The 26,698-nt window shown below is 36.2% G+C and overlaps 4 protein-coding genes across 4 annotated transcripts; 2 read left to right on the top strand and 2 right to left on the bottom strand.

The window, feature by feature from the left end:
• The first annotated feature begins 1,588 nt into the window (after window positions 1–1,588).
• LOC114715860 (pollen-specific leucine-rich repeat extensin-like protein 2) lies at window positions 1,589–2,122 on the top strand. Its single transcript, XM_028900764.1, has one exon. The coding sequence runs from the start codon at window positions 1,589–1,591 to the stop codon at window positions 2,120–2,122; it is 534 nt and encodes a 177-aa protein (XP_028756597.1).
• A 5,214-nt stretch (window positions 2,123–7,336) lies between these two features.
• LOC114715859 (rhodanese-like domain-containing protein 8, chloroplastic) lies at window positions 7,337–11,276 on the bottom strand. The gene is made up of 9 exons (XM_028900763.1): window positions 11,134–11,276; window positions 10,942–11,020; window positions 10,648–10,701; window positions 10,138–10,287; window positions 9,690–9,852; window positions 9,259–9,350; window positions 8,511–8,614; window positions 7,707–7,979; window positions 7,337–7,626 (listed from the first exon to the last, which is right to left on the bottom strand). Exons 1-9 carry the CDS (start codon window positions 11,274–11,276, stop codon window positions 7,473–7,475), a joined length of 1,212 nt encoding a protein of 403 aa, XP_028756596.1. The 3' UTR covers window positions 7,337–7,472.
• Window positions 11,277–12,157: 881 nt separating this feature from the next.
• LOC114715858 (dehydrogenase/reductase SDR family member FEY-like) lies at window positions 12,158–17,747 on the bottom strand. Its single transcript, XM_028900762.1, has 8 exons — window positions 17,249–17,747; window positions 16,637–16,757; window positions 16,214–16,331; window positions 15,792–15,928; window positions 14,751–14,852; window positions 13,399–13,491; window positions 12,872–12,944; window positions 12,158–12,589 (listed from the first exon to the last, which is right to left on the bottom strand). The coding sequence occupies exons 1-8, from the start codon at window positions 17,476–17,478 to the stop codon at window positions 12,324–12,326; spliced, it is 1,140 nt and encodes a 379-aa protein (XP_028756595.1). The 5' UTR covers window positions 17,479–17,747; the 3' UTR covers window positions 12,158–12,323.
• A 1,796-nt stretch (window positions 17,748–19,543) lies between these two features.
• Window positions 19,544–20,616, top strand: LOC114715861 (uclacyanin 1-like). The gene is made up of 2 exons (XM_028900765.1): window positions 19,544–19,712; window positions 20,138–20,616. The coding sequence occupies exons 1-2, from the start codon at window positions 19,544–19,546 to the stop codon at window positions 20,614–20,616; spliced, it is 648 nt and encodes a 215-aa protein (XP_028756598.1).
• Window positions 20,617–26,698: the final 6,082 nt, after the last annotated feature.

Raw genomic sequence — 26,698 nt, 5'->3', positions numbered from 1 at the left:
TCCTCTTCAGGATCCTCATCCTCTGGTTCATATTCTGGAACTGCATTATCCATGTATAAGTATTCCAATGAACCATCTTGGATATTTTCAATGCTACTAGAAGCCTCTTGCTTCATTTTCACCTAGAACAAAATAATTTAAATTATTTTGAATATTCTGGAATTTATTTCCGCATGAAAAATACCAGAAAATACACTGAAAATACTCACAAATAGATCCTTAATTATCTCCAAAATTATCAAATTATATATCAAAATAAAATCTTGATTTTACGGATTTTTAGAGACAAATCGCACCTCAAACGGACCTTTCACGCGCCTACACGCGCCCCTAGAAGGAAAAATTAGCGAAAAATTGAAGAAAAAATTTTTCTCACTCGCTTAGTCGGTGCGTGTACTACACGCGCCTCCATGCAGCTCGCCGCAGGCTACACACGCCGAACCGGCGGCCTCCACGCGCCACGACCTGTCAGATGGTGGTCCCCACGTGCCAAGGTGGGGTGCCACGTGGCAGAACGCGCCACGTGGCGCTGCTTGGTCAAAACAATTTTTTTTTAAATTCGTTTTTTTTTCAGACAGGCCCTTTTAAAAAAAAAAAAAGTATTTGGACCGGTTGGGTTTGGGTCCATTTCGGCCCAACCGGTTCCCTTCAAATTCCTTTTTTTTTTTATGATTTTGGTCTGGGCTGGATCCTGCCTCCAGCCCAGTACACCCCTTCCTTTTTTTTTTTTGGTCTGGGCTGGATCCTACGTCCAGCCCAGTAAATACCCTTTTTTTTTTACAGGAGGGGCCAAAACGACGCCGTTTTGGCCCCTGGAGGTCTCCTTCAACCTCTAGCCGAGTCGCCTTGACCCAGCTTCTGCAACCGGGTCGGGTCCGACGGATCCGTCGGACCTGGTTTCTTCTCTCCTCCGTATCTTCGCCGTTCGGTGTCCGTTTTTAGTGTACTTTATATCATTTTCTTCGTTTTTCCGAGCTCTACGCAATGGGATAATTTTTGAATCCAAAAAAAACTTCATTTCGAGACACCCAAAAACAAAAACGTACGGCCGAAAATAGATACTGTATAAAACGATTTTCACAGAGGCAGAGAAGCAACCCAATATGTCTAAATATAAATATAAGACACAAAAACTATCATACTGAAGGTAAAATGGAGGATTTGCATAATTTATTGAAGCAAATCACAAGTTACTCAGACCGAACAATCAGAAAAAAATACTGATATGAAAACGTAGGCCACAGAATCAACAAGAAAAATCACATGCTCTGATACCAATGAAGGATTTCGGGCATACCTAGAGTCTGCAATGTAATCATGTTGCCACGCGGAGGTCCGATCACGGTGACGAAATCGGATCTGATAGACACAGCAAATGCACCGGAGAGAGAGTTTGGAGAGACGGAGAGAGAGACTTGTGGAGGAGAAAAAAACGCATAATGCTACTGCACAAAACTGATCCCTTTTGATCAGTTTCGTAACTCCTTGTTTATTCAAACAAAAACCGTCTCAAAACCGTCTCCTCTGCACAACCGTTCCCGCCTTTTGGCAAAATATATTAAAGGGCAAAAATTACAGTTAAGGACCCATGAGTTTTGCTATTTACATTGGAGTCCCAAATGATATTGGGCTCGGGTCCAATCCACCAAGGGTGGACTGGCCCATTTTCCTACATCCTCCGTGGTGGACTTTTCCCACCACGGGACGTCATCTTCCTCTTCCTCCTCAGGTAGAGGTCCTTCGGCCAGGTTGTCCGGTACAAAAAAATCAAGAAGAATTCCCTGCTTGTCCATTGGTTCCGAAAAATAATCGATCTCCTGCGCTTGTTCTGCTTCTGCTTCCTCCTCCTCTTGTTCTGCTACTACTTCCTCCTCCTCTTGTTCAGCTTCTGCTTCCTCCTCCTCCTGGTCTTCGTCTCCATCACCACCAGTCTCATCCCCCTCCTGTTCGTCCCTGCCGCTGCCGGCATCGCCCGCATCAGCGGGCGCCTCCTCCTCTGATGGCTCCCCCTCCGGCGCCTCCTAATCGGGCGCCTCCTCCTCCGGCGCCTCCCCCTCCTCCTCCCGCCTCCCCCTCCCCCTTCAGCACCTCCCCCTCCTCGTCCGGCTCCTCCTCATGTTGAAATAGGCCTCCGATGTAACTTGTATTAAATGTGGCAATTCGAAGCAAGTTCCTCGTCTGTCAAATTAATTCCACATGAGTCTGATGGAATTGAATCTACACTGGAACTTGATCGCAGCAGAAAGACAACGTAAAATCTATAACTACATTCTGCTAAGAGATCTGAATTCACTTAAAGAAATCAATTATGTCTATCAGAAAAATAAGCAGTGAGAAACAAACACAGGATTCGGATTAAAAAAAAAGAGAAGCTAACTAATATTACAAGAGGATAGAAAGTTACCAGAAGAAACGAATGGCGCTCGGTGATTTCAGCTTCCCTGACTCTCTGTGCAACGGCCTGAAAGAATGAAATAGAAATTTAGAATACACGATCAAATTGAAAAAACACTATGTTTCGTCGAAATAATTCTACACTGGCCACTATAGGCTACTCGTGGCATCAAACGAGACGCCTCAGATTAAGCTAGAACTTGATCGCAGCAGAAAGACAATGTAAAATCTGTAACTACATTCTGCTAGGAGATCTGAATTCACTTGAAGAAATCAACTATGTCTATCAGAAATCGAAGCAGTGAGAAACACACACAGGATTCGGATTAAAAAAAAAGGAGAAGCTAACTAATATTACAAGAGGATCGAAAGGTACGAGAAGAAACGAATGGCGCTCGGTGATTTCAGCTCGCCTGAATTGCTGTGCAACGGCCTGAAAGAATGAAATCAACATTTAGAATACACGATCAAATTGAAAGAATGCCATATTCAAAGAGGCTCCTGTTATCACCATGCTTTCGGCTGTGACTGCGAGAATTGACGGGAGAAGAGAACTCAAGAGTTTGCTCGATGCGGGGAAATTTTGAATGCAAATGGGCGCTATAGCCACTGGCTGGGTTGTTATTTATAGGCTAAGCATGGTGCCGCAAGCAATTCGTGCCCTGACCGCGAGCGCGAGGCGGAAGTCCTTCGGCCAGCTGGCTTGGCGCCAATTGATCAACGAATCTACCGTCTTTTTTTTTTATTTTTTTATACACAACACATTGTGTTTTGCAATTTGTTATTAGCATAATGTGTCATGTGTTCCCTGTGTTTGGTGCTTTTTTATAGCCGTAAAATGAAAGGCATCAAACACAGGCTCTACCGTATGATGCTTTTTGTATAAATTGTTAAATTGCAAAACATAATGAAGTTCTTTTCAATTTGTTATGATGTGTTCCCCGCCCTCCATCGCCAAAACAACACGGCCTCCTATTCGGCTTTCACTCATCAATCGGCGATTCCGAGCTGAGTTTGGTGCTTTCTCCGCAGAATCTCAACTTTCGTCGGTAAGGAAATAACCAGCTAGGTTTCCAATTTACGTCTTTCTCTTTCTCTTCTCCCCTTTTGTGTTTCTTTTTTGCGGTTTCCTCCCCTGTTCCTCCTTACCGTTGTCTATTCCTTTATTCTCTTTCCCTGTTCCATTCTTGGAGCCGGCGCCGGCTGATTCCGGTGTGACGCTACGACTTGTTCAAAGTACGGGCATTTCAAAACTTATCCAGAAGTATTCATCCCTGTAATTTGAGCAAAGAAATACCTATGAAATGCTACATATCTGATACGTACCTGATCCGCAGATGTATTTCTCTGTTTCAATTTGTAGTGTCTCATAGGTGCTGCTGCTCTGGTGTTGTGTGTTAGGAGTACTGTGAACGGGGAAGAGAAGGAGTTATAGTTGTTAGTAGTTGTTATTCTTTGGTATGACCAACGGACGCAATCTACCTGAGAGTAGTTATGTGAATTTATGGGATGAAGTTCTGAATTCTAAGTTGCTCTCTTTCTCCCATTCCTTCTATTCTTTCTTTCTTCTATCATTGTAAGGAATAGCAAAGGCTTCTAATAATGAACTCGCTTTCTAATTTGAGTATAGAGCAACTGGAAGCTCTTGAAGTTCTGAAGTAAAGATGGGTGATGAAGATGATTCCATCGAACAAGCTGCTGCATCACGTGGAGAAAGGCTGCGGGCTCTTAAAGCTGCTCAAGAATTGTTGAACGCTCCTGATGATGACACTACACAAGCTAATGATGAGACAAATGATGATGAAACTGTTGAAGAGTAGTATGTATTTTCTAATTTCTAACCCGAGAGTTATTATTCTCACTCCGTCTTCAAATATGTCTAAGCGCACAATTTGTGACTGAGAATGATGAATGTTTTAATTTTTAATTAGTAAATTTAACTGTTACTTCTTTTTTAATTTTTTTTTAACAGTTGGTGAAATAATTATATAAAAGCTGGGCTGGATAGTTATTTGAAATTTACAATTCTAATCTCTTTTATCTGCAAGTATATACAAAAATATATATACCTTTATATCTGACTGCAAGTGAATTTGTATGTTGATTCTGTGTACATCTAAATGGAGCATAAATTACTTTAGGTCATGTGTTCCCTGTGGTGATTTTATGGGATGGCAAGAACTCACACAACAAAGTAGCTCTGAGGTCAGATATTGACTCAATTTGTTAAAGAAAGTTGCTGGAAAATGAGAAGAGCCTTGCAGTTATTATTGTCTAGTTTGAGAAGATAAAAGTACTAGGGCGCATGTGGTAGGCTGCTAAAGTAATGCTGGTCAAAAAAAAAAAGCTGCTGAAGTAAGGTCGACGCTCCCTTTTTACTGGGCTCTTTTTGTTCCGGTCCGCTTCATCGTGGTCAGTCACAGTTACTCCCAAGGAGCGCTGGCCAGCACATTTCTCCCGTGTTCGGGTTTGGGTTGGGGATTATAATATATTATCCCAACTCATTAATATAAAAGTTAGATACCAAGAAAAATTAAGTCTAATAAAAAAAATTAGTCTTTCATAGTATGGTAAATCAAAATTCAAATATTCTCTAAAAATATGCCTATATTTAGTATCTCACAGTACCTTGAATATGATTGTCTCTAATAAGAAAATAGATATGCATAGTCAAAAAAAAGGTAGATAATTAATTTATAGATATCAGTAAAATTATTTAAGTTAGCTATTTATAATAAAAATATGTCTTTCTTAAAATATCTCTATATTCATAGTGTGCATTTGAATTATTTGTTGATAGTAACTCTCTAACATATACAATCAACGTAGGGATTACTTTTGTATAAAAAAAATATAGGGATTACTTAAGGGCAAAATGAATAATTACTAGAGACGAATTGAATCTTTAACCTAATCTTATATTAAGAATTGAAAGCAATACACTTCTATTCTTATTTACTACAAGACATTTAGAATACGTTTCATCATAATTACAAAATCTTAAATTTCATTTACCTCTTCTCTTATAATTTAATAATTTCCCAATGGGAAGCTAACCCAATAACACTACCATTCATCATGTTTTGATAAAGTATTGGATTTTAATTAACATGAGTTGAGTCTAATAGAATAGGTTAATCCCTTATAATGTAACGAATCAAAATTCAAATTCCTGCTGAGAGGAATGCCCACATTTAGTATGCGTGGAGCAGAATTATCTTTAATACGAAGATATTTGTACTTAGCAAAAAAAAAAAAAGATTTAAGCCCGGCATTATTATGCTTTGTACACGCTTGTTTAAAGGGCATGAACAAAAAAAAAAGTAATTATTGAGTAGATTAATTAAGTAGTTAATTAAAATCCACCTGCCCTTAGGTGGGTATTCCGCTCCACCATGTGAGACTTGGGAGTTCGCTTGCACGGTTGCACCACGCCTTAACTTCCAAACCACAACACTAGCACTTAAATGATCCTCCCTCCCTTATCAAAATAGAAGATAATAATGGGATGGCCTAGGATTAGGAAGAATGTTATGCCTTGTCCTGGATGTGATTAAATTATTATTAGTATTATTACTACTACCACTATTACTACTGCAGTTTCAAAGACGAGTGACATTGTTTATAATCTGTAAGCTGTATAGTTAATTAATAATAAATCATGTGTTCACATTGACACAATTGGGTCTTAATTCTCAACATATGCGTATGAACTGATATTTCAGGTATCATGCTTGGAGTTTTGGGTTATTTTCTGTCTTATTAGGAGAAGTATCATTTGTTTATAATCAATTGTTTATATCTGAACTAAATGGATTTTGGCCAACACACACACACACATATGTTCTAAATCAATTTTATTCATTTTTTGGTCTACATCCCTATTTCTAACCGATAAACCTTATATCTTAATTTTTTAAAAAAAAAAAAGCATACCACATGCAATTTGAATCCTTAATAATTGTTGGTTGGCCCAAGAAATACTTAATCGTAGTTCTATTTTAATTAGTTGGCACAATTTTTATATGTCTCATAAAATTTAAAATAAGTTTCATTATTTATATTTTTATAAATAATGCAGCCTGTATCAAGTTTTATACTTCATACTGAATGCGCATACACACATAATAAGTTAAATAAGATAAAAAAACAGTGAATATTTAATGCAAAGTTTCTATTTTTTTTTCTTTTGAGTTATTAATTAGATAAACTTAAAAAATTAAATTTAATTGATCGATTTGGCGTTAACTTATCCAATTTAATTAATTTTTAGATTCAATTTGTTCAGTTTATGCATGACTTTTTTTTAAGTGATTTTGAAAGATCAAACAAATCAAATTTATGATAAATGCACGGTTTTTTTTTTTGGCAAACCTGAATCCAAGTTAGAAGTCGTGAAAAGAAGTCAGTTTCCAAATTATCAAGTTAATTATCTTTCTCAAATTCTACATGAAATCAATATATTTTCTAGCCTTTAAATTAAAACTTGCCCTAAAAGTTTGTCAAAATTGGGGTGGTCGCAAGAGGAGGAAAAAATGTTAAGAGTTGAAAAAGGTTTATGAGCGGTTTAAGTTTGGTGGTTTTGAAAGTATGCCGTTACAATAGAAGTTTTTTTTTTTAAAGAAAAGTTTTTACCACAATCGTATTTTGTTCTAAAGACATAATATTTTCTGTTTGTTGCAATAATATTTTAATTTCATAAATTTTTTTTTTTGGGGAAAAATCAACGATATTGTTGCAATGTAGCGTGGCAAGTGTCAATTTCATGTTATTTACCAAAAGAGAGGTGTTAAAAGTCATGTTAATACGGCCCTTAACCCCTTATATGAGCACTCAGCCAACATGCACATGCTCTCAGAAACACAGATCTGAAATTAAAGGATTCATGAAGCGTGAACTGTGAAATATAAATTTTCTTTTTTCAAAAACTAAACCTTGCATCTATTCGCACTACAGTAAAATTCCATTCCATTTTCTTCCAAAGCACTCTTGCAATATCCACATAATGAAAATAAATCGAAGTTTAATGACAGTGCTAACATAAGATACTGATGTATGGAAGGTCCATATATTCATGCTCAAGTTGTTACGGTGGTCTGCTCATCAATATCACGATAGATGTGCCATTTTTGGTATCTCTGATCTCCGTCTAAGACAGGCCTAAGTCTAGGAGCAGTTGTGCAACTCCAACAACAGCATCCCCTTGCATCTTTTACACATTTTCTGCAGCATCTGTAAGACAAAAGATTTGAAGCAAATCTAAAATGCCAGGTGAGCCAAAAAAAATAAAGGGAAATGCGAGAGAATCTTACAGGAAAAGCAAATTGCAGTCAAGATTTGCACAGTTCCTATGCCTCAATTCACTGACTTGAGAACCACATATGTAGCATTTCGCAAACTGATCATTTGCAGAGACTTGAGTGCTGCCTGTTTCAGTTGTGGCTCCAGGATGGTATGAAGAAGGAGGCAGAGACAGACGAGAGTCGAACACAAATAGATTTCCTACCCATTCCGTAGGACCTTCATTCTTTAGATAGTTAGAAACACCTCCCTGCAAGGTGTACAGATTCCGAAAGCCCTTCTTTCTGGCATATCCACAAAACCAATTCATCAGAATCAGTATTATTAGGGGGAAAAAAATGAATATCTTGCATTTCCAACCAATACATTTCAGCTCCATTAGTCAACTGTTTCCTTCCATAAAAAGGAGGGAATGATCATGTGCCATGCAAGCAGGTGGAGTGAGCCCACCTGTGTTAGAGTAGGCTTGCATCTTAAATACCTAGTCACATCCTCAGCCAGATATCTCATTCTTATAACTTCAAACCCCCAAGAAAGGTCTAAGCAGCGTTACTCGATTCCAGAAGCATGTGATGAGTCGTTATCTTGCTAATTTTTAGTTTCATAAATTATTTAGCCGGTGGTTAATTTTTGTGGTTGTTCAAAGGATAGATTGTAGAGAGTCGTATTGTCTGTGTTGAAAACAGATCCCATATGCAACTAAGCCTAGGAAGTGATAACTGATAGTGAAATATGATCTATTAGAACTTTATAATGGAAGAAGTATTTGTTGCCATCCTGAGACAAAGAGAGGGAAAAATTACATTATGATTTACCTCAGTATTGTGGAATATACATCACAACGAATCCCTCCAGTGCAGTACATCAATATATTCGTTTTTTCTTTATCTACATTTGCTAAAGGATCTGAGGCAGCCACCTAAATTGGAATAAACACAAAAATGAAGTATATTACCAGTCATCAATGGAAAGATCAATTTCAAAACCTCTTTCCAGTTACTGATGATATGCTAACCTCAGACCAAGGCAAACCTCTTTACTAACCTTAAGAAGAAAAATATTTTAAATAGGTAACCTTAATAAACAGCTAGAATGCTGCAAGAGAAACAGGATTTAATAGAATTACTTAAAAAATAATGTATACAGCTAACCATATGTTTCAGTAGCATTATATCAAAATTTCATGAGTGTGTATTTTTCAATTCTCAAGCATTGGCTGGAGCTTAATGCCTGCGTCTTCAAGAGCATATATATAACGCTACATATATTATAGGAAAGGACTGTGTTTATTGAATTTCTTTCATGCTTTTCTCTTAGTTGTTTAAGGAAAGTTTTTTATAACAAAAACATATAAAATAAATGATCGGGCAGGGGTAATACATTTTTAGCCTCTTTGGCTCTTACTTTTATAATTTGCAAGATGCCTTGTCATCCTCCCTACATGTGAAAAGTCTCAACTACACCAAACATATATTAAATACACACCACGTATGGCTTTATTAGGAGCAAGCATCATGATAAATTCCAACTATATTTTATGGACACGTCAAATAATGACCCTACCTCTTCCTGGGACCAGCCAAATGAAGTGCTTCTAAAGCAGTCTACATTAGGGCGCACAGCACCACGAAAATGTCCAATATCCCACTCATAACCTGAATATCAAGAATAATATATTTATTTTACAAAGAACTATGACAGTGATAAAGTTTTCCAAAACTAAAAATAGGTGGGCAAGCATGCAAATAGATCTTCGGAAATGTTGACTACGAATGAGAACAGAAACTATGATGTATATGAGCCACAGAACTGCCTTAAGATCAGATTCATATAAAAAAGTTCATCCATTGGCAATGACGAAAGATTGTGAATTAGCAAGAATATGATGAAATGAGTCAACAGGTTAAAGAAAGAACAATTAAACAGTTTTTTTCTTTTTTCCCGGCATATTTGGGTAAAGAAAAACAAAGCTGGAGTTAGAACAGAACTATTACCATTTCTCACATCCAATAGAATGTAATTGGTGTCAGGACACTCTTTTGAAGCAAGACCAGTCCTATTCATTGCTTCCAATCTATTTCTCCATTCTGATGGGGCTAAAGGTGTTGCTCGCATTGAAGAATCAAGAAGAGGAAGATGTGATATGCCACCTTCCAACTGTAGAACAAATAAAAGTTACAGAGAGATGGTTTCATTCTAAGTTGAGAACAACTGTTCAACTTAAACATATAAAGACAACAAATGTAGAGGACACAGAAACAATTTCAAAAGCTACAGCTCAGAGAAATCTTAACCACTGCATGATAATTAGTTTCAAAGAACTCTTGCATGACAGATAAAATACAGATAAGGGACTATAAAGCATTATCAACTGTAACTTGCTCTGTAAGCATGATAAGATTTTATGACATACTACACAATGCACTAACATATATGGCTTGCCTGTACAAGTGAGGGCTTATACCGCAACTTCAATCTCGGGAAGGCATGCCCTTTTAGTGATGGAGAAATCTGAACCAGGATATCAGAAAATCTGTCATCTTGCCTTAACCATTCAACATATGCCAGAGCATTCTTTGATGGTCCACTATACTGCATACAGAGTAATATACCATATCAGCAGGAAACATATACTCTTTAGACTCCGAAACACCAAATTTGACATGTAGTTGCTCTAGGGAAGTTAACTTTTGTTTGGATTAGGACCCCTCTGTTAAGGGTCAAGATCTAATATTGGGTAATTCACAAAGAAACAATATGTACTGATATTTGAACCCACAGTCAAACCCAGCCCAACATAAACCTTTTTACGGATGTCTCATGATAGAATTACTTACAACTCCTAAATCGGCTTGCTTATATAGATGAAAATAAATAGTTAAAGAAAAGGGGGAGGGGACTGTCCATAAGCTTGTCTAGAATTAATAGATTCAATGCATAAGACTTACTAACCTGCGCATTTATACCTTGCTCATTTATGTAAATTCTGCCATTTATGTCAAGACCCTGTCAACAGACCAAAAATTTACACCTGAGAGGAAAATGTGGAAATTGCAATTAACCCCAAAAGTGCAACATATCAGGAAATATATTCAATATCCTTTGAGCTAATACTCTTTAACATTAACAAATAACCACTAATGATTGCCAAAGTGTACATGTATCAATAGGTGCATGCATGAATAGTGAGCTGAAATTCTTAATGTCCCTAATGAACCCAAAGAAAGATTAAAAATGAGCGGGAACCTCCATGAACGCCAGGTGCTTGGCGACTTCTGCTTCCGGGTCATCGATAAACACGAAATGGTAAAAATTACCACCACGAAATCACCCTCAAAAGCTACAGAAGCATTGCATTGGCTAGAAGTGGAACAACCAGTTCTGCCAAAATTGTCTTTCGTCTTCTTCACCAAGCTGGGCTGTGAAATGAGCACAAACCATTTTCTATGGCGGAAAGAGACAGAAGAAAAGGTTTCCAAATTGAGAAGATGCTTTTGGAAAGGAACGCAGTCCCTGTAGGAGAACGAAGCAGTAACTTTAGGAGTGAGTCCACCGAAGATAGCCTCACAGGAGAGCTTCATCCTTGCGGAGAACTCTTGGGGGTCAGTGCGTCACTTATACTGGAATTGACGACTGAAGAACAAGCTGAATTTGAAGGCTGAATCAGGTGTGTGAAAGGCCTGCCGAATAAACGTGGGCTGGCATTGATCGGAGAACCACTGGATCTGGAGCTCTGAAACTACAAGCCCAGTCTGCTCGTAGATTATGTTATTGGGCCCAAAACCTATTATAGTCTAGCCCAATTATGTAATGAGAGAAAATTATGATTTAGGAATAACTTTTAAAGTTTTTGCTAATAACATGTGAAAAAGATTCTTTTGATGAGTTCGTAATAAAATTTTATTTTCTAAATACGGATCAGTTCTCAAATTGATTCCTAAAAATTTAAGATTAATATAAAAATGAAATGAGTCATATTATTAAATATTAATACATGCATAATATAACTCTATTTTCTAATTCAATTTAATTTTTACACAAACGAGAATTGCCAGTGTAAAATAAATTAAATGAAAAGATTTCACAACATTTATTAAAAAAAAAAAAGTCACGTGAGATGAGCTCAGGTGGCAGGTTTGAACCGTCACAATATTTCCAAAAACACAAAAAATCAAATTTCAATTCACCCAAAAAATGTAACAAGTGTTTGCATAGCATATTGTTTTATTGTGTTATATATGGCCGTGCATGCTATCGGGACATTAGGAATAATATTTTCAGATATTGAGAATTATTAGTACTCCTCCAATCCTTAATATATGACTCAATTCTTAAGTTTATTTTGATCCTAAATATAAGACCTATTTCTCACATTTATTAATTTTTTCTAAATTACCTTTATAGATACTCCCTCAATCATAATCAAATAGAAGAAGAAGAAGAGGTATTAAGTGAACTACAGTTTCCAAGCAAGAAGAACTGGCCAATTAAGTGAACTAGAACTCGTACCAATTTCGGTCCCCCCAACATTTCGAGGCCAAATGATTTGAATTCATTCAACTTTCTATTACAACACATATAGTTCCCCACATCACTAACAGTTAGCGTCCAGCACAGCGTAAATTCAATTACTCCTCCTCTTGGGTCCCATAACGGCATTTTGCTTTTTCTCCTTCTATAAGCTTCTCCACAGCATCTAAAGGAAGGCCGATCATCTCTAATGTCTTCTCCCACACTTCATATGATGTTTGAATGTTGTGTGCTTCTTCTGATGGGTTTGTTGGACGGCAGTCTTGAGAGAGATAGGCACAAACTGGCCATTCATCTGCTTTCAACATTTCACAGTACTCTGGAACTTGGGGATCGGTGGCCGCGAAAAGTGTGCTCCTGGAACCTGCATTTGTGGTGGAGAATCAAGATAGATCATCAGAAAATTATTCAGACATGCTTTTATCAAGTTTTTGTAACATACTGCATTTAATTCATTCTATGATTAAGTTAGAGGAGGAAACTTTTAGAATGATTAGGACAACACAAGGCATGAGAAATCAAAAAACAAGCCAATCACATCAAACATCTATCACACACAGGCAACAGCCACCGTCTATCCCCAGGTGCCTCAGCACTTCATGATTGTTAAGCACTTCACTTGTAGCCTGAAGGAACAGGAACTAACCTTCTTGAGCGTTAAAGATGAAATATGGGATCAAATGATAAGCAGCCTGAACTAATTTGGAAAGATCCCTTGCCTGCATGAGATAAAGTTGAAAGCACAAGAGATACAAAATGTTTATTAAGTAAAACATAAAGGGCGGAGACAACTACTGAACCACAGATGAAGATGAAATTGAGCCTGTTTGGATTAGTTCAGGATTGAGGATGCATTGTAGCAATTATGGACTTCATGAAACATGTTTTTGCGAGACATTGTACTTGACCCAAATGATAGTTTCTAAATCGAGTCATCAGCATCATATTCAATGGAAATGTTAGTTACTATGATCCCATATGTCACACAAACTTCTGTGAGAACACTCTACTACTTAAGGCACAATGACATGTAACCTGCTAGAAATGGATTGATTACCATGCTCTCCAAAAAGAAAACATTTTTTCTTGTCTCCGGAATGTTTCCACAAGGGGTTTTTTTTTTTTTTTTTAAATAACCATATAGTAGGAGCATTATAATTAAAGAAGACTCACAACATTGGTGTGGACAATTCCAGGTGAGACACACACTACACTGATGCCAGCTTCAGCAGGGAGTCGCTTTGTAAGAACAGTACTAAACATGACCTGCAATCAAAAGGCCAACTCCTGTTCCAGTCACAGCTTAGAGATGGAAGGTAAAGTAATTTCACTTTCACATGAGTTTACATAATTGAAAAGCAAAAATCAACTTTGGAAGCCAATATTAAGCGTGAATTTTGAAATAGAAAAAAGGAGAACCACAAGGAAAATCAAGTATCAAGAATGTTATCAAGAACAATGTAAGCAAGAATTCATTCTAACAAAGACCAGCCAACAGGAAATATTATAACTTTAAAAAGTTATCAAGAACAATGCATGCGACAACAAATGCATATAATTAGACTATCCTACAGCAGGAGTACACAGCAATCGAAGACAAACCAAGCACTAGATTATTCACATAATACAAACAAGTTAGCAACAGCATAAGCCACATCTCAGAACACAAAATTTTTAGTCAACCCATGTCAGCACCTTTCCAGTTAGAAAATACTCATGATTGAAAACAGAAGTAAAATAGGAGAAATATAAAAATAAGCAGTGAAAATAACTCAGCTAAATATAAGGAAATGCATGATCATATAACCTAAGTGGTGGATAAGCAAGTTAGCACTATTGTTGTTGTCCCCAGCTGTTGATGCTAAATTAGAAAACACCTGCTGGTCAAGGAATCAAGAGAAATGGCACAAGGATCGCAACCATGTAGAATACGACTATAATGAATATAGAAACCAAATGGGAAAAGGGATAGGCTCTCCATCAGCGCTGTTTTGTTTTAAGGAAAAATGTAGAAGTTAATCTGTCTCACACCCAATGTTTCTGACTTTGAAGTTAAAGTATTGGTAATTAAAGGATAAAAAGAATGAAATGGACTTGTATCAATAGAAAAATGGGTAATTAGGCCTCACTGCACTTGCAGTTTAAATCAAATAAACTATAGTGAAATAAGACAATAACAACATTTATTTAAATGAACTAAAATAGTAACAAACAGCAAACTGAGCTGCACAACCATTTGTCATTAACAGAATAAGAAAGCCAAAGGAGATTTTAATATTTTATCCTCTGTGATTGGGCTCTGAAGTCTAAGGGGAGTGCATAAAATAAAATCAAAACACAAGCAGTATGAATATGATTGGCAAGCTAATCCATATATATAATTGGTTTTATGCTTCCTTATATATGGAACTTTCAGTAGGTTTCAAAATAATTTTTTATTGATAAAAGGAAAGAGAAATAAAATGTTCAAATATGATTCTCAGCCTTTGATATCAAAAGTTTAAAACGTTGAAAGTTAAGTGCACCTGTGCCAGCTTGCTGTTAGAATACCCCAACATACTCGTAAATTTCCTTTTTCCAGAAGTGAAATTCATGTCATCAGGGTCAACAAAGCCAACATGATGCATCTACAAGAAAGAAAATGGACAAAGCACTCAATAAGATTTATTAGGGTGAAAAAAAATGAAAATAAACAGCATGATACCAGGTTATTAGAGAGCCATGGAACAGTAAAGCAATATCCATGGAAACAAAGCCATTGAACAGAATAATATCATACTAGTACAAAATTTTGGGTAAATGTAAAACAACAAGCTCCATGTTACACTAGTCTCTAACATGTTTTCTTTCACACATACACCTGACCTTTTAGTACTTGAAATATGTGAATTAATAAAAAGTCAGATTTCACATGACATTTTTATAATTAAAAAAATCACAGTGAAGAAAAATATCTGCAATTTTGTAGAGCTTTATGGAAAAGAATAGCCAGCCCTGGTGAAAATGAAAACTAATAAATATAGAAATGTTTCTCCTTTCCTTTCATCTTTGGACACTCAAAAATGAAGCTTTCGTGTCTTTAGCTTAATTGAATGAAGATCAGCACATATTTCGCCCCAAAAGTCAGTACTACAAGTTAAAAGAGTATTTGACCAAGCAAGTTTCATAGACAACACTATTAACGTAGGTCATATACTCAGACTGTAGGTGCTCATAGAAACATTTCATGGGATTTTTCCAACAAAACCGATGATTTGTAAATTATGTTTTACACGGTAAATTATGATCTAGCATTTGCGTGTTCCAAATCAAATTAGAAAAGAATTAAAAATTAAAAAAATGGAAAAACATAAATTTTCAAACTATGTCTGTTTAGATGATAGCACAATAAAGTTTATTTTGAAATTAAGCAGGAACCAAAGCTAAGAAATGATCCTGTTCAATTTATTAAACAAACACTTACTAATAAAACCTCTATCGATTTAATTAAAAATATTAGAAGAAACAGTTTGGTGCTTGATCACGCCTTGTGCATGCAAGTTAAAGTTAAGCAGTAAGGGACTTACAACGGAATTCACATTAACAATTCGACTTGGAGAACCCCTAATAAGGGATGGCAAAAGAAGAACAGAAAGCAAAGCTGGAGCTAGATGATTCACTTGCAAGTGTTCCTCATAACCATCTTTTGAAAATCTCTGTGGCTCTGAAGAAGAAAATATATAAATGAGTGGGTCAGTTTTAGAGATATTCAAAAGAGAATCAATCCAAAGGTACCTATATTTAAATTAAGCCTATTATTGTATCATTCAAAAAATTGATAAAAATAAATATCACGGTATGTGATTTCACAAACTACAGTCAAGTAGTCAATGTCTCAGTATATAAAGTGAAGAGTCAGTAATTGACGATGACTGTAAGTCCAAAGCAATAGGAATATGAAATTGCCAATAAAATTCAGCATCATATTTATTAAATCAGAAATATCAACCTCCAATGGAAAAAATTCCAGCATTATTAATGAGAACATGTAGGGGTCCAGAGCGTGCATTCCATGCATCAGCAAACCTCACAACAGAGTCCAACGAGAGAAGATCAACCTCCATCACCTTGAGAAGCCACAAGCAGGTGCCAATTAAACAACAAAGGAATTTAACAACTAAAATTTTATTATGAAGTATGCATGTTCAGCGAAGCTGATAAGAGCATATGATGATCTAATGAAAAGATTTAAAGCAAGACGTAAAGTTTCAAAGATAAGAAGTGTCTTATTGGATTGAAATGATTAAGATCAATTGCCAAAAGTAAGCTGACCAACAAGGCTAACATATATAACTTCACATACATCATACAGAATTTACCAAACCTTGCTCATAAATAGAAGTTTGATGTCCCTAATGATCATGTAAGTTACCTCAATATTAAGAGGAAGGCCCATCCCTGACCATTCATTCTGCCACTTCTGTATCAACTCCTGAGCTACCTGTGGCTTCCTTACTGCCATAATGACATGGGCCCCTGACTGAGCTAATTGCCTGCATGATGAACGAATAACAAAAGCCCAAGTTCATCAATTTCCCGTTTGTATAAATGAAAAGGCGACGCCCATAAGTTAAATAAATAGTAACGTGGGGCTCTGCTTGACTGCCTTGCAAATGTAGGACTAGGAAACTCAAATAAGTAAATATGTACCATCTATTATTAGTAAGGATCTTCCTTGCCAAAGATTCCTCGGAACAAAAACAGCAAAAACGCAGTACCCCGAAGTGTCTAAAACTCCATAATTACACAACCACAAAAATCCCAGTCTTATTCTTATTAATCGATTTTCACAAATCTCCCAGCTGACGAAGGAGAAGCAGGAAGCCGAAATGGTTTTTAGATAATTGCAGTTTCAGTACATTTTCTCTCAGCCTGCTTCCTGCTAATTCAGTTCATTTTCACCCAGTTTGCTTCTATAGGAAAATGAAGAAAGAAGCAAAAGTTAGCTGGGGAAAAAAAAAAACAAAAACCAAAGAAGGCAAACCTGGCGATTTCGAGGCCTATGCCACTAGTGGATCCTGTGACAATGCAAGTGAGGTCATTAATGGGAGGAAGAGGCATGGGGTTTTGCAAGTGACTAGCCATTATTCTCTGAAATAGCATTTCGTAAACCAAATGGAACCACCCTCTCAACCACTCAATCCAACCCAACCCCCGCTTCTTCCTCTCGTCCTTGTTCTTGGCTTCCTCGGTGGAAGACGACGTCGTTGCCATCTGAAGCAAAACCCTCCTCTTTCTCTGGCGCTCTCAGTTTCTCCAGTACAATCGTATCGGAGATCTGTCTTTTTGGAGAGAGCATCTGAGTATGTAATACTATTGCTTTGTATTTCCGCCTTCCCGTGCGTGTGGACTGTGGACAGTCCAGTAGCGTGAAGACTGTGGAGTGAAGTCCCGCTGAATTTTGGTCCAATTAAAAAAGTAACGCTGAGTTGAATCGGACTTCCAACGCGGGGTGAGCAGGGCAGCACTGAAAGTGGAAACCCGAATTGACCAAGCCAGTTGACCTCATCCTCCAATTAATCCCAAATTTCGATTGAACTATCCCCCATTTTGATCCAGTGCAACCGGCTTGGCCAGCGATCCAATAGGTTGGCGTTTGTCTCTTTTCTCTATTGAATTAATACTACCTCCAATTAATAAGTCATATAGATTAATTTTAAAACAAATAGATATAAATATTTTAAAGTAATTTATTTAATTTTTTTAATGTATATAAATTAATCAATTAGCTCTTATATTAAGAAAAAAAATAATATCATCTTTTTGTAATACGTTGAATTTATGATAAATTTATAGTAGAGTATAAAAAAGAGTGTTGATTTAGTTTGTCAAATTCTAGTTCAATCAAAATTTTGGACCAATCAACCCTCTACATCACTCTTGGTTTTTTTTTTTTTCCTAATTAAAAAGACAGGAATTGACAATGTGAGATTGGAGGTAGAATTAAATTCATAAGGGAAAAAAATTGAACCGAAACGGTCAGTTCAACCAAAAAAACTAGTCAGTAGTTTAGTCTGATTTGAGTGCTCAATCGGCCAAAAATTGAAATCAGTCAAATTGGGGTAAATCACTAATAAACCAGTTTGGATAATTATGTTGTTATTGGTCCTTTTTTTTTTTAATTCAGTTCCCATTATCTTAATCATTATAAATTTAAATAAATTTTAATGACAATTTTGGTATAAATAATTAATAATTTTAATTATTGAGAAATCGTAAAGATCAAAATTTTTAATGTTATTATATTTTGTTATTGTTATAATCAAACTACTATTGAATTTCTTCGCATTTTGTTATTAGTTATTATTAATGTTGTTGTGCTTTATTATTTTTAATTAAATTATATTATGTTAATATGACTAATTTAATCTCAAGTTGACCCTAATCTATTCTACTGATTCATTGGCTGTGGAATTCTTTTGTTCTTGTAAATTTGTAAACTGAAACTCTGAAAACCCTCGTACCATTCGACTACAACGCTTATAAATAATATACATTGACTTTGTGTGTACAAAATTTTTTGGGTAAAATGTGTTTATATTATTTTTTTGGTGGAAAAATGTGTCTATATTTTTTCTTAAATTGCGTACAACACTCTAAATAATCAAACCCTACTCTGGGTGATCCTTAATCCAAAATTTTGAGCCCATTTCTCTCTCTCTTGTTCGGCTTCATGAAGAGCATGCGCACGGGTGCGTGGGAAGAGCCTCTGCAGCATATCATACCCACTCTAACTAAAAGGCGTCAGGCCGTTAACTCCGCCCGCTCTCACACACATCATTTAGGGCGGGAAGAGATTCATAGACGTTATGTTTTTAAAACTTGCAGGCCATACTGTTATCCTCATTTCTGCGCAGCTCACCGGAAAAGAAAAGATACTCTGCTTCAGTAGCATTTGGTACAGAATTTTATTTTCCTCTGCTCTTTTTGATATATTGACACTCTTCATTCTCTTTTCGTGCATGCTAATTTCCTTTTACTGTGTTGTTTCCTCCGTAAATCTTGCTACGCAATCCAAAACATCGTTTCCATTTCCGATTATTTTTAGTCCTGATTTTGTTTACCTATATCTTCGTCTCAGCATCACCTGCATTTTAATTTCGATGTAGTTTGTGCAAAGCATTCTTGATTCGGAAATGTTTCGGTAGCGATGAATTCAGAAATTCGCCTGGCATTTTACTAGCAGGATTCGTCATCAAGATTGTGAACCCTGTTAATCTGACTATATCTATGATCGATACATTTATGCACGCTTTTCTCTGTTTGGTCAGAAGGAAAAATGCAAGGGTGGGCTGGGAAGGCTCTCGTTGTTATAATAATCACTTCGATCTTTTTCCGATGCGTCTGTGCGTACAACCACTCCGTCGGCGGACCTGCCGGCTGGGACCTCCGTTCGAATCTCCAATTGTGGGCTGCTGCGACCAATTTTCTTGTTGGTGACAATCTAGGTGCACTTTCTTTTGCTCTATAATCTGAATAAGTACTTATCTTCTTTGATCGCGAAACTGACCAAATCTGAATTCGTTATTATAAGTCTAGACGAAGCAGTAAATTAACAAGTTCATTGGACTAATTAAGATGATCAGAAGAACAGAATTAATGGAATAACACATGCGTGGTTTCTGTGCCGTGTTTATTAACTATTCTTTTTCTTTCATTCTGTTTCTTGGCAACCAAACGACGTGCGATGCAGCAATCTTGAACAGAGTGCATGAAAATATCTCTTTTCTCAAAATTTTGTAAATGAATACTGATGAACTGCGATTCCGCGTAGAATGGAATGGACCAAATATTCGAGAAAAATGTATAAATAAGAAGTGATAATCACAACGAAGTCTAACTACATTGCTGCTTTTCCAATTTGACTTGACAGTGTTCAGATACACGCCGAACCACGACGTGGTGGAAGTTAGCCAGCTTGGTTATGACACCTGTGTAATCTCCAACGCCATCGGCACTTACGATGATGGAGAGACTGTAATTCAACTCACTGAACCAGGAATTAGGTACTTCGTCTGTGGGCGAGCAGGGCACTGTCAACAAGGACTCAAACTACAGGTCCAAGTTCTTGCACTGCCCAGCAATGGAACCGATGGTGGTCGTCCTCCGCGACCCAGGCTCCCTCCAAGGAAACCTCCGCCTCCTCCTCCTCCTCCTCGAAGATCTCCTCCTCCACCTGCCCCTCGCACGCCATCCTCTCCGTCTTCTCTGCCATTTCCTCCACCTGCTGACGTACCTGTACCTGTTTCCGGTGTTGATAACATCAAGGTGGATACGCCATGGCTGTTCCAAGGATTGGTGCCCGTGATTGCGCTGGTTGTGATTTATACTCTCACACTCGCGCTAGTTTGATTTTCACTATTTGGCGATTCCTCGTTTTGATCGGAGATGAAGTACTCCCGAAGACCTTTGGATATATGCTTCTTATATCTTGCTGCTAACATGGCGTTGATTTGGCTCTACTTCCTATCTTACAAACTTGAAATACATTTTACGGTAAAATCTTTATCTTACGAAGTCGGAAAGTATACAGTGAAACTTCTCATATTCTAGTGATCATGAAATCATGTTTTTGAACAAGAATTGTGACAGTTTTGCACCCTTTACGATATGTTTGGTACGGGATTTTTGGAGGGGAGGGGAGGGGAGTTGCTCCCCTCCCCTTGTTTGGCTGGTGTAATTTTTTAGGAGGGGAGGGGAGCCCCTCCCCTTCCCTCGTTTGGTTAAGATATTTTTTAAAGAGGGGAGGGATTCTTCTCCCCTCCCTTTCCTTCTAACCTCCCCTCCAAAAATGGGGTTTTTTGGAGGGGAGATGAGAGATAATATTTCAATTCCTTATATACCCTTTTGATTTGTTAACCTCTAATCAGTCGTAAACATTTCTACATAAGAGAGTTTTTTTGAGCATCTAACAAGAGGTTATTAAGATAATTGTCTCCAAAATTAGTGAGCATTTGTAAACTTTTTTTTTCTCTTCTTCTAATTCCAAGAGGTTGTTGGTATTTTCTTTCACCTTCAAGGTCTTTTCTTAGATTGAAATCTATTACTCGTAACTTTTTATCTTGATATTCTATAAGTGTGTGACTATGTCTTGTAACTCAAAATTGGTGAATTGTATTATATATATAGTTATATCTTAACAAAAAAAAAAGTGAGAAAATTCATTTAAATTTTATGAGGCTAAAATAGTCAATTTTTTATTAGAACAAAATAAGGTATTATTAAAATTGCTCCCTCCCCTCCCCTCCAATCAATCCAAACAGGAGATCATTAAAATCCCTCCCCTTCCTTCCCCCTCCCTCCCCTCCCCTTTGTAGCTACCCTCCCCTTTCCTCCCCTCCCCTTCCCTTGATTAAAATCCCTCCCCTCCCCTTCCCTCCATCGAACCAAACACAGCGTTAAAGAGCACATTAGACATCTAGCTTTGTTCATTTCACAGCAAAGACCAATGGGGTTCTATTTTTCCATGTCTAAGCAGCCGATATTTTTGGATTCAAAGACCGTAGTTTGCTTCTTCTTCCTTTTTCCCCCCCTCAACCTGAACAAGATGGACAAAACTACTAGCTCCGATCCTAATTATAAAAGCTAGTTGGCTAATTTGAGAAAATTAAGAAAATAAGTTAAGTTAGTTATTTATAATAAACAGGTGTTGTCTTTCCTAAAATACTCTTACTAATCAATTATATTGGTTAGAACTATTATTGTTAGAAGGATTATCTGAAAAAAAAAAAAGCTTAAATATGAGAGACAAAATGGATTAGAGTCTTATATTAAAATAAAAATCAAATAAAATCTTATATTAAAAATAGAATACAGTAATACTGAAGTTTGATGTATCCAGTTTGCTTGAGTTCCTAATTTGAAAATGGGCTCCAGCCTGGTCAAGCTTAATTGAGGCCGAATCTTGACCAACCCAAAGGTTTTTAGTAGGTTCAACTACATGACATGTTTAAATGGAGTAGCAAGGATGACTTCGGGCGAGCCCAAACAGTTCAGATTTTAAATTTTAAATTAATTATTTTTAAATAAAAACTTATTTTTTGAAAAAATGATAGCTGAAAATTATCTTTATTTTATATTCTATATCTTTTAAAATAAGTATCTTAAACAAATAAAAATGAAAAAAATTAAATCTGATCGTCCAAATGAAATCAAAATGGTCTAGATCTAATGAGTTTAAAATGCTGATCAATTAACGGAACTAGTTTTGATGCTCATCACTTTAATGAGCACAATAAACTCATCAGACCTTAATAGTCCATATCTCATTTGGATGGTCCAGATCTGATTTCTTTTTTATTTTTGTTTATTTAAAATAATTGTTTTAATATATATAGGATTTAAAAGAGAGACAATCTCTTGACTATCATTCTTTCAAAAAATAGTTTTTTCTATTTAAAATAATTAATTAAAGATTTAAATTTGAACTCTTTAAATCAGATATAAAATGTTCAGATCAAACAAGTTTAGGATACTTATCAAGATGATAAGTACTGTAACTGGTTTTCTCACTTAACTGGTTACAGTGGGACACCAAGTGGATGTACAGGATGATATTGATAAGAATCATTGCACCGCTCAAATAATTGCGGCGTCTTTGGCTTAATTTTTCAAGTTGAGTTTACTGTTTTGATCAGCCAAATTTGAATTAATCTGGCTCGGTCTTATCCTATTCCTTTCGCCCTTTTGAGATGACCTAGACATTATTTAATATTTTTATGTTTCCAAGAGGCAGTATGCCCCATTGGGAGCTCCCATAGGCGAATTGGAGCCCACGAATACATTGTTTATGGCGCAGTATCATCTGATATTTTGATCTGAGCTTACATGCTACAGCAAAACTTCAGTCCCAAAGAAATGCGATGAAAAGGCTGGAAGTTAACGTTGAGCAATTTTTTAATTACGAATAACTGGCAGGAGTCCCTGCATAGAGGATGAGAAATGAGCTATGTTGTTCATGCATCATATATATTGCAGCTTTAGTTTTTATATCATATAGGGATTATTATTAGAATCTTATTTCAATCTAGATTTGAGCTTCTCCTTAAGGGAAAGAAAGAAGTGTACCACATGGATTGTCTAGTATAATATTTTCTGATTGAAGTATATGTTGCAGCCATCAAAACGCACGAGAGCTACAAGATCAGAGGCCGCACCAGCCCTTTTCATTGCCAGGGTCCGTACTCCGTATAGCCCCAAATTCAAAGCCTATACCTTTTTGAGGGCAATCATATCATGGGTTGTTTGAGACTGTTCTTGAGAAGAAAGAGAGCTCTCTTTGACAATGGCAACATTGGGTCTTATTAGGTCCTCCGGAAGAAAGAGAAAACAATCAATTTTTGTTGTTGTTGTTGACATAATCACCTACCCTTATGGAGACAGCTCATACCGATGAGAAAACCTCAACTTCCTCATTGTCTTTGCATTCATTCATGTCTAATTGCTATCAAATGAAAAAAAAAAGAAAAAAGAATACTTAGTTGCTAAGCTATACATGACTTTTTTTGCCAAGTACAATTTTACAGTTTTTGCCAAGTACAATTTTACAGACGCAATAACCGAAGAGATTAAAAAAAAAAAAAAAGGAAAGAGAAGGTGGATGCGCAAATTGAGTTGAGACTCGTCTAATTTAGAAAGTAATCAGAGGGAAAAAAAAGAGAGAGAGGGGCTATTTGCAGGAGATGGAGGGGTTGGTCCTGTCTGATTTCTTGTGTTGATTGAAAAGGTTCGCTAGCTGTGATCCATTAAAAAGAAAAATCAAATTTAGAAAGGTCCTAGTTCTTTGAGAGGTCCTTAGGTGTAGGGTATGTCCAAACCCACTCATTACACATACTTGTGACCCAAAGATGGGATCTTTTGTTTTAGTGTTCACTGGCATGCGCAGATACAACTTGCTTCCAGACATGTAGATCATGATCCCACTGAAGTGATCATGTCCCCAATATAGGATATTATTTGGTATGCTTTGCGTCCATTACAATGAGCATATCTGGGTAGGAATAATTTAAGATCTCATTAGAAAATATGCATATATAGCGGGACTCAAAACTCGTGTATATAATTGTTCAGCATAATACTTCTTTTTAATGTTCATTTATCATACTCTGGGTAATTGTGTTTGATTTTAAGACTAAACGTCCTTCTATGGTGATATTGACAAGTTAGCTAAGCTACTTGAAACCAAAACATACAACCGAAGTTTCAAAGCAAGATATTACAGAGTTGAAGGGACAACTCATTCGTACCCTTACTTTCAATCCATGCCATGCATTGTTCGTTCATTCACTTCATCCCCAAAAGAAGAAATGTACGGATCATCTCTGCCCAAATAGTGGGGTTCACATCTCAGATTCAAGACCCTTTGCCTGATTTACTGCATCTTAAACATCACCTCTGTAATTCTTTGTTGTGTTTTGACTTAGAATTCTTCCATGCACTGATTAATTTCAAACCTGTCAATATGATAGCACACTTAATACCTGTTTAGGATCAACCCATTTGCAAACACAAGATTTTTCTTTTAAACACTAACTGATTATACATTAAGCCTATGAAAATATATACAGAAGCCTTTTAAATGATAAAGTCTACTGATTTCTTACTGGGAGTCCTAAGAATTTCTCGTGTAAAGACCAGGAAAGGTACTGCCTCTTTGCAGTACAAAGTACACGGAGTATTCTAGAAATCAAAAGCCTGAAAATACAAAGACAATAACATGTTGGTTCCCACTGAGCAAGAGAGCCAGCGCACATGATTCTGATTCAGGTACGTATAACACGGTACTCAGCTTGGGACTCAGTAAATAACAGACAGAGTACAATGGATTACAGAGAAGCTAGCTCAAGAGAAGTATGTCGAAAGAAACTTGACCATAAGAAGAAGAAGAAGAAACAATAAGAAGTTAGTGATGGACTCAACAACGTCATTATGGCTAGCGAATCTGCTGGTGTGGTGAACAAAATTCTCAGTGACAATGTTTCTTGGTTTCCGCTCCAGAAGATATTAAAGAAATTACGTTAGTTTTAGTTCCAAAGTGCAACATTAAAATTGAGCATGATTATAGAAAAGAAAATCAGTGCATGAATTGGCTTATTATGAATATTCTAAGGCATAATACTAACTCTTATCCTTAATATAAGAGCTAAATAACTAATTTAAAAAAATTAAAAAAATTAGTTAAGTTGATTATTTATAACAAATTTATATTGATTTTCTTAAATAATCACATTTAATTATGTACATTAGAATTACATTTTGGTGGAAGTCTTACAATCAATATACAATAAGGATATTTTAGGGAAAAAAACATTATAAATTTGGGAAACAAAGTATACTAAAATATTATATTTAGAACTAAATTCAAGTTCAACATTTCAACTAACTCTTATGTTTAGGATCGGAGATAATATTTTTACACATTATCTTATTGATCATAAGAGAGGTTAACTGGAGTTAACAAATAAGGGTCATCATAGATTCCTATATCTTCTCTTAGTCTTATCAATCTGAGTGGCAATAACTCTTTCAAAAATACTCTCTAGATTCACAATGACTTAAAGACTTTGTTATGGTATGATTTAACCATAGCCATTTATTTACTAAAAAAATAAAAGAAACACATGCACTTGAGTTACATGATTCTCTTGGCTTCAAAATTATATGATGATGAGCAAAAATATGTGGTAATAGCAATTCCTGCCAATGGAGGAAAGCAAGAGTGAACAAGAGAGAAACTGCCAAATCAAATAAAGTGTACGTGGGATTAGATGCACAGATGTTCAGTTACAGATAAATATGCACTTATTCTAAGTGTTTTTGGTAGGTGAAGCCGCATTATTATTAAACTCCGGTTTTTGTTACTGTACGCTCTACGATTCCTCTTTTGCCACGTGTTGAAACCCCAACGCTTCCTCAATTTAAATCATATTATAGATTATCTGGATCTAGATAATCCTTAAAACTCAATCAGTCAATTAATCTATTCAAAATGCATACAACAAAGTACAAAACAAACTCATTAGATAGCAAACTTTCTATAGTTATGTTCATTTATATTACATAAAATACTACCTTCGATTCTAATTATAAGATATTGTTCTAGTATACAAACAAAGTCTTATAATTAAAATTAGAGATAATAAAACAAATTTTACAATATGATTCACTTAAACCTGTTCTTTAAAGATTCTCTAGAGAATACCATGGAACGGCATTGTCACCTTTGGAATTAAATACAAGTCATACAGAGGGGGAAAAAAAAAGCAGTTATAGTGCTGTTTTCTGAAATGATATTTTCCTTAACAAAAGAGCTAAAAGACATAAGATAAACAATATTTAATCTAGAATTTTATACATAGAAAGATTCCACATGATTAATACTAATTGGGAAGAGGTCTCTTCTGGTACAGAGATTACGGAATAATATACATAGCGA

This window comes from Neltuma alba, unplaced genomic scaffold, assembly GCF_004799145.2.
Source record: "Neltuma alba isolate B1F8T4 unplaced genomic scaffold, ASM479914v2 tig00011617_pilon, whole genome shotgun sequence".
Classification (NCBI taxonomy): domain Eukaryota; kingdom Viridiplantae; phylum Streptophyta; class Magnoliopsida; order Fabales; family Fabaceae; genus Neltuma; species Neltuma alba.
This window is presented reverse-complemented; position numbering and strand designations above follow the sequence as displayed.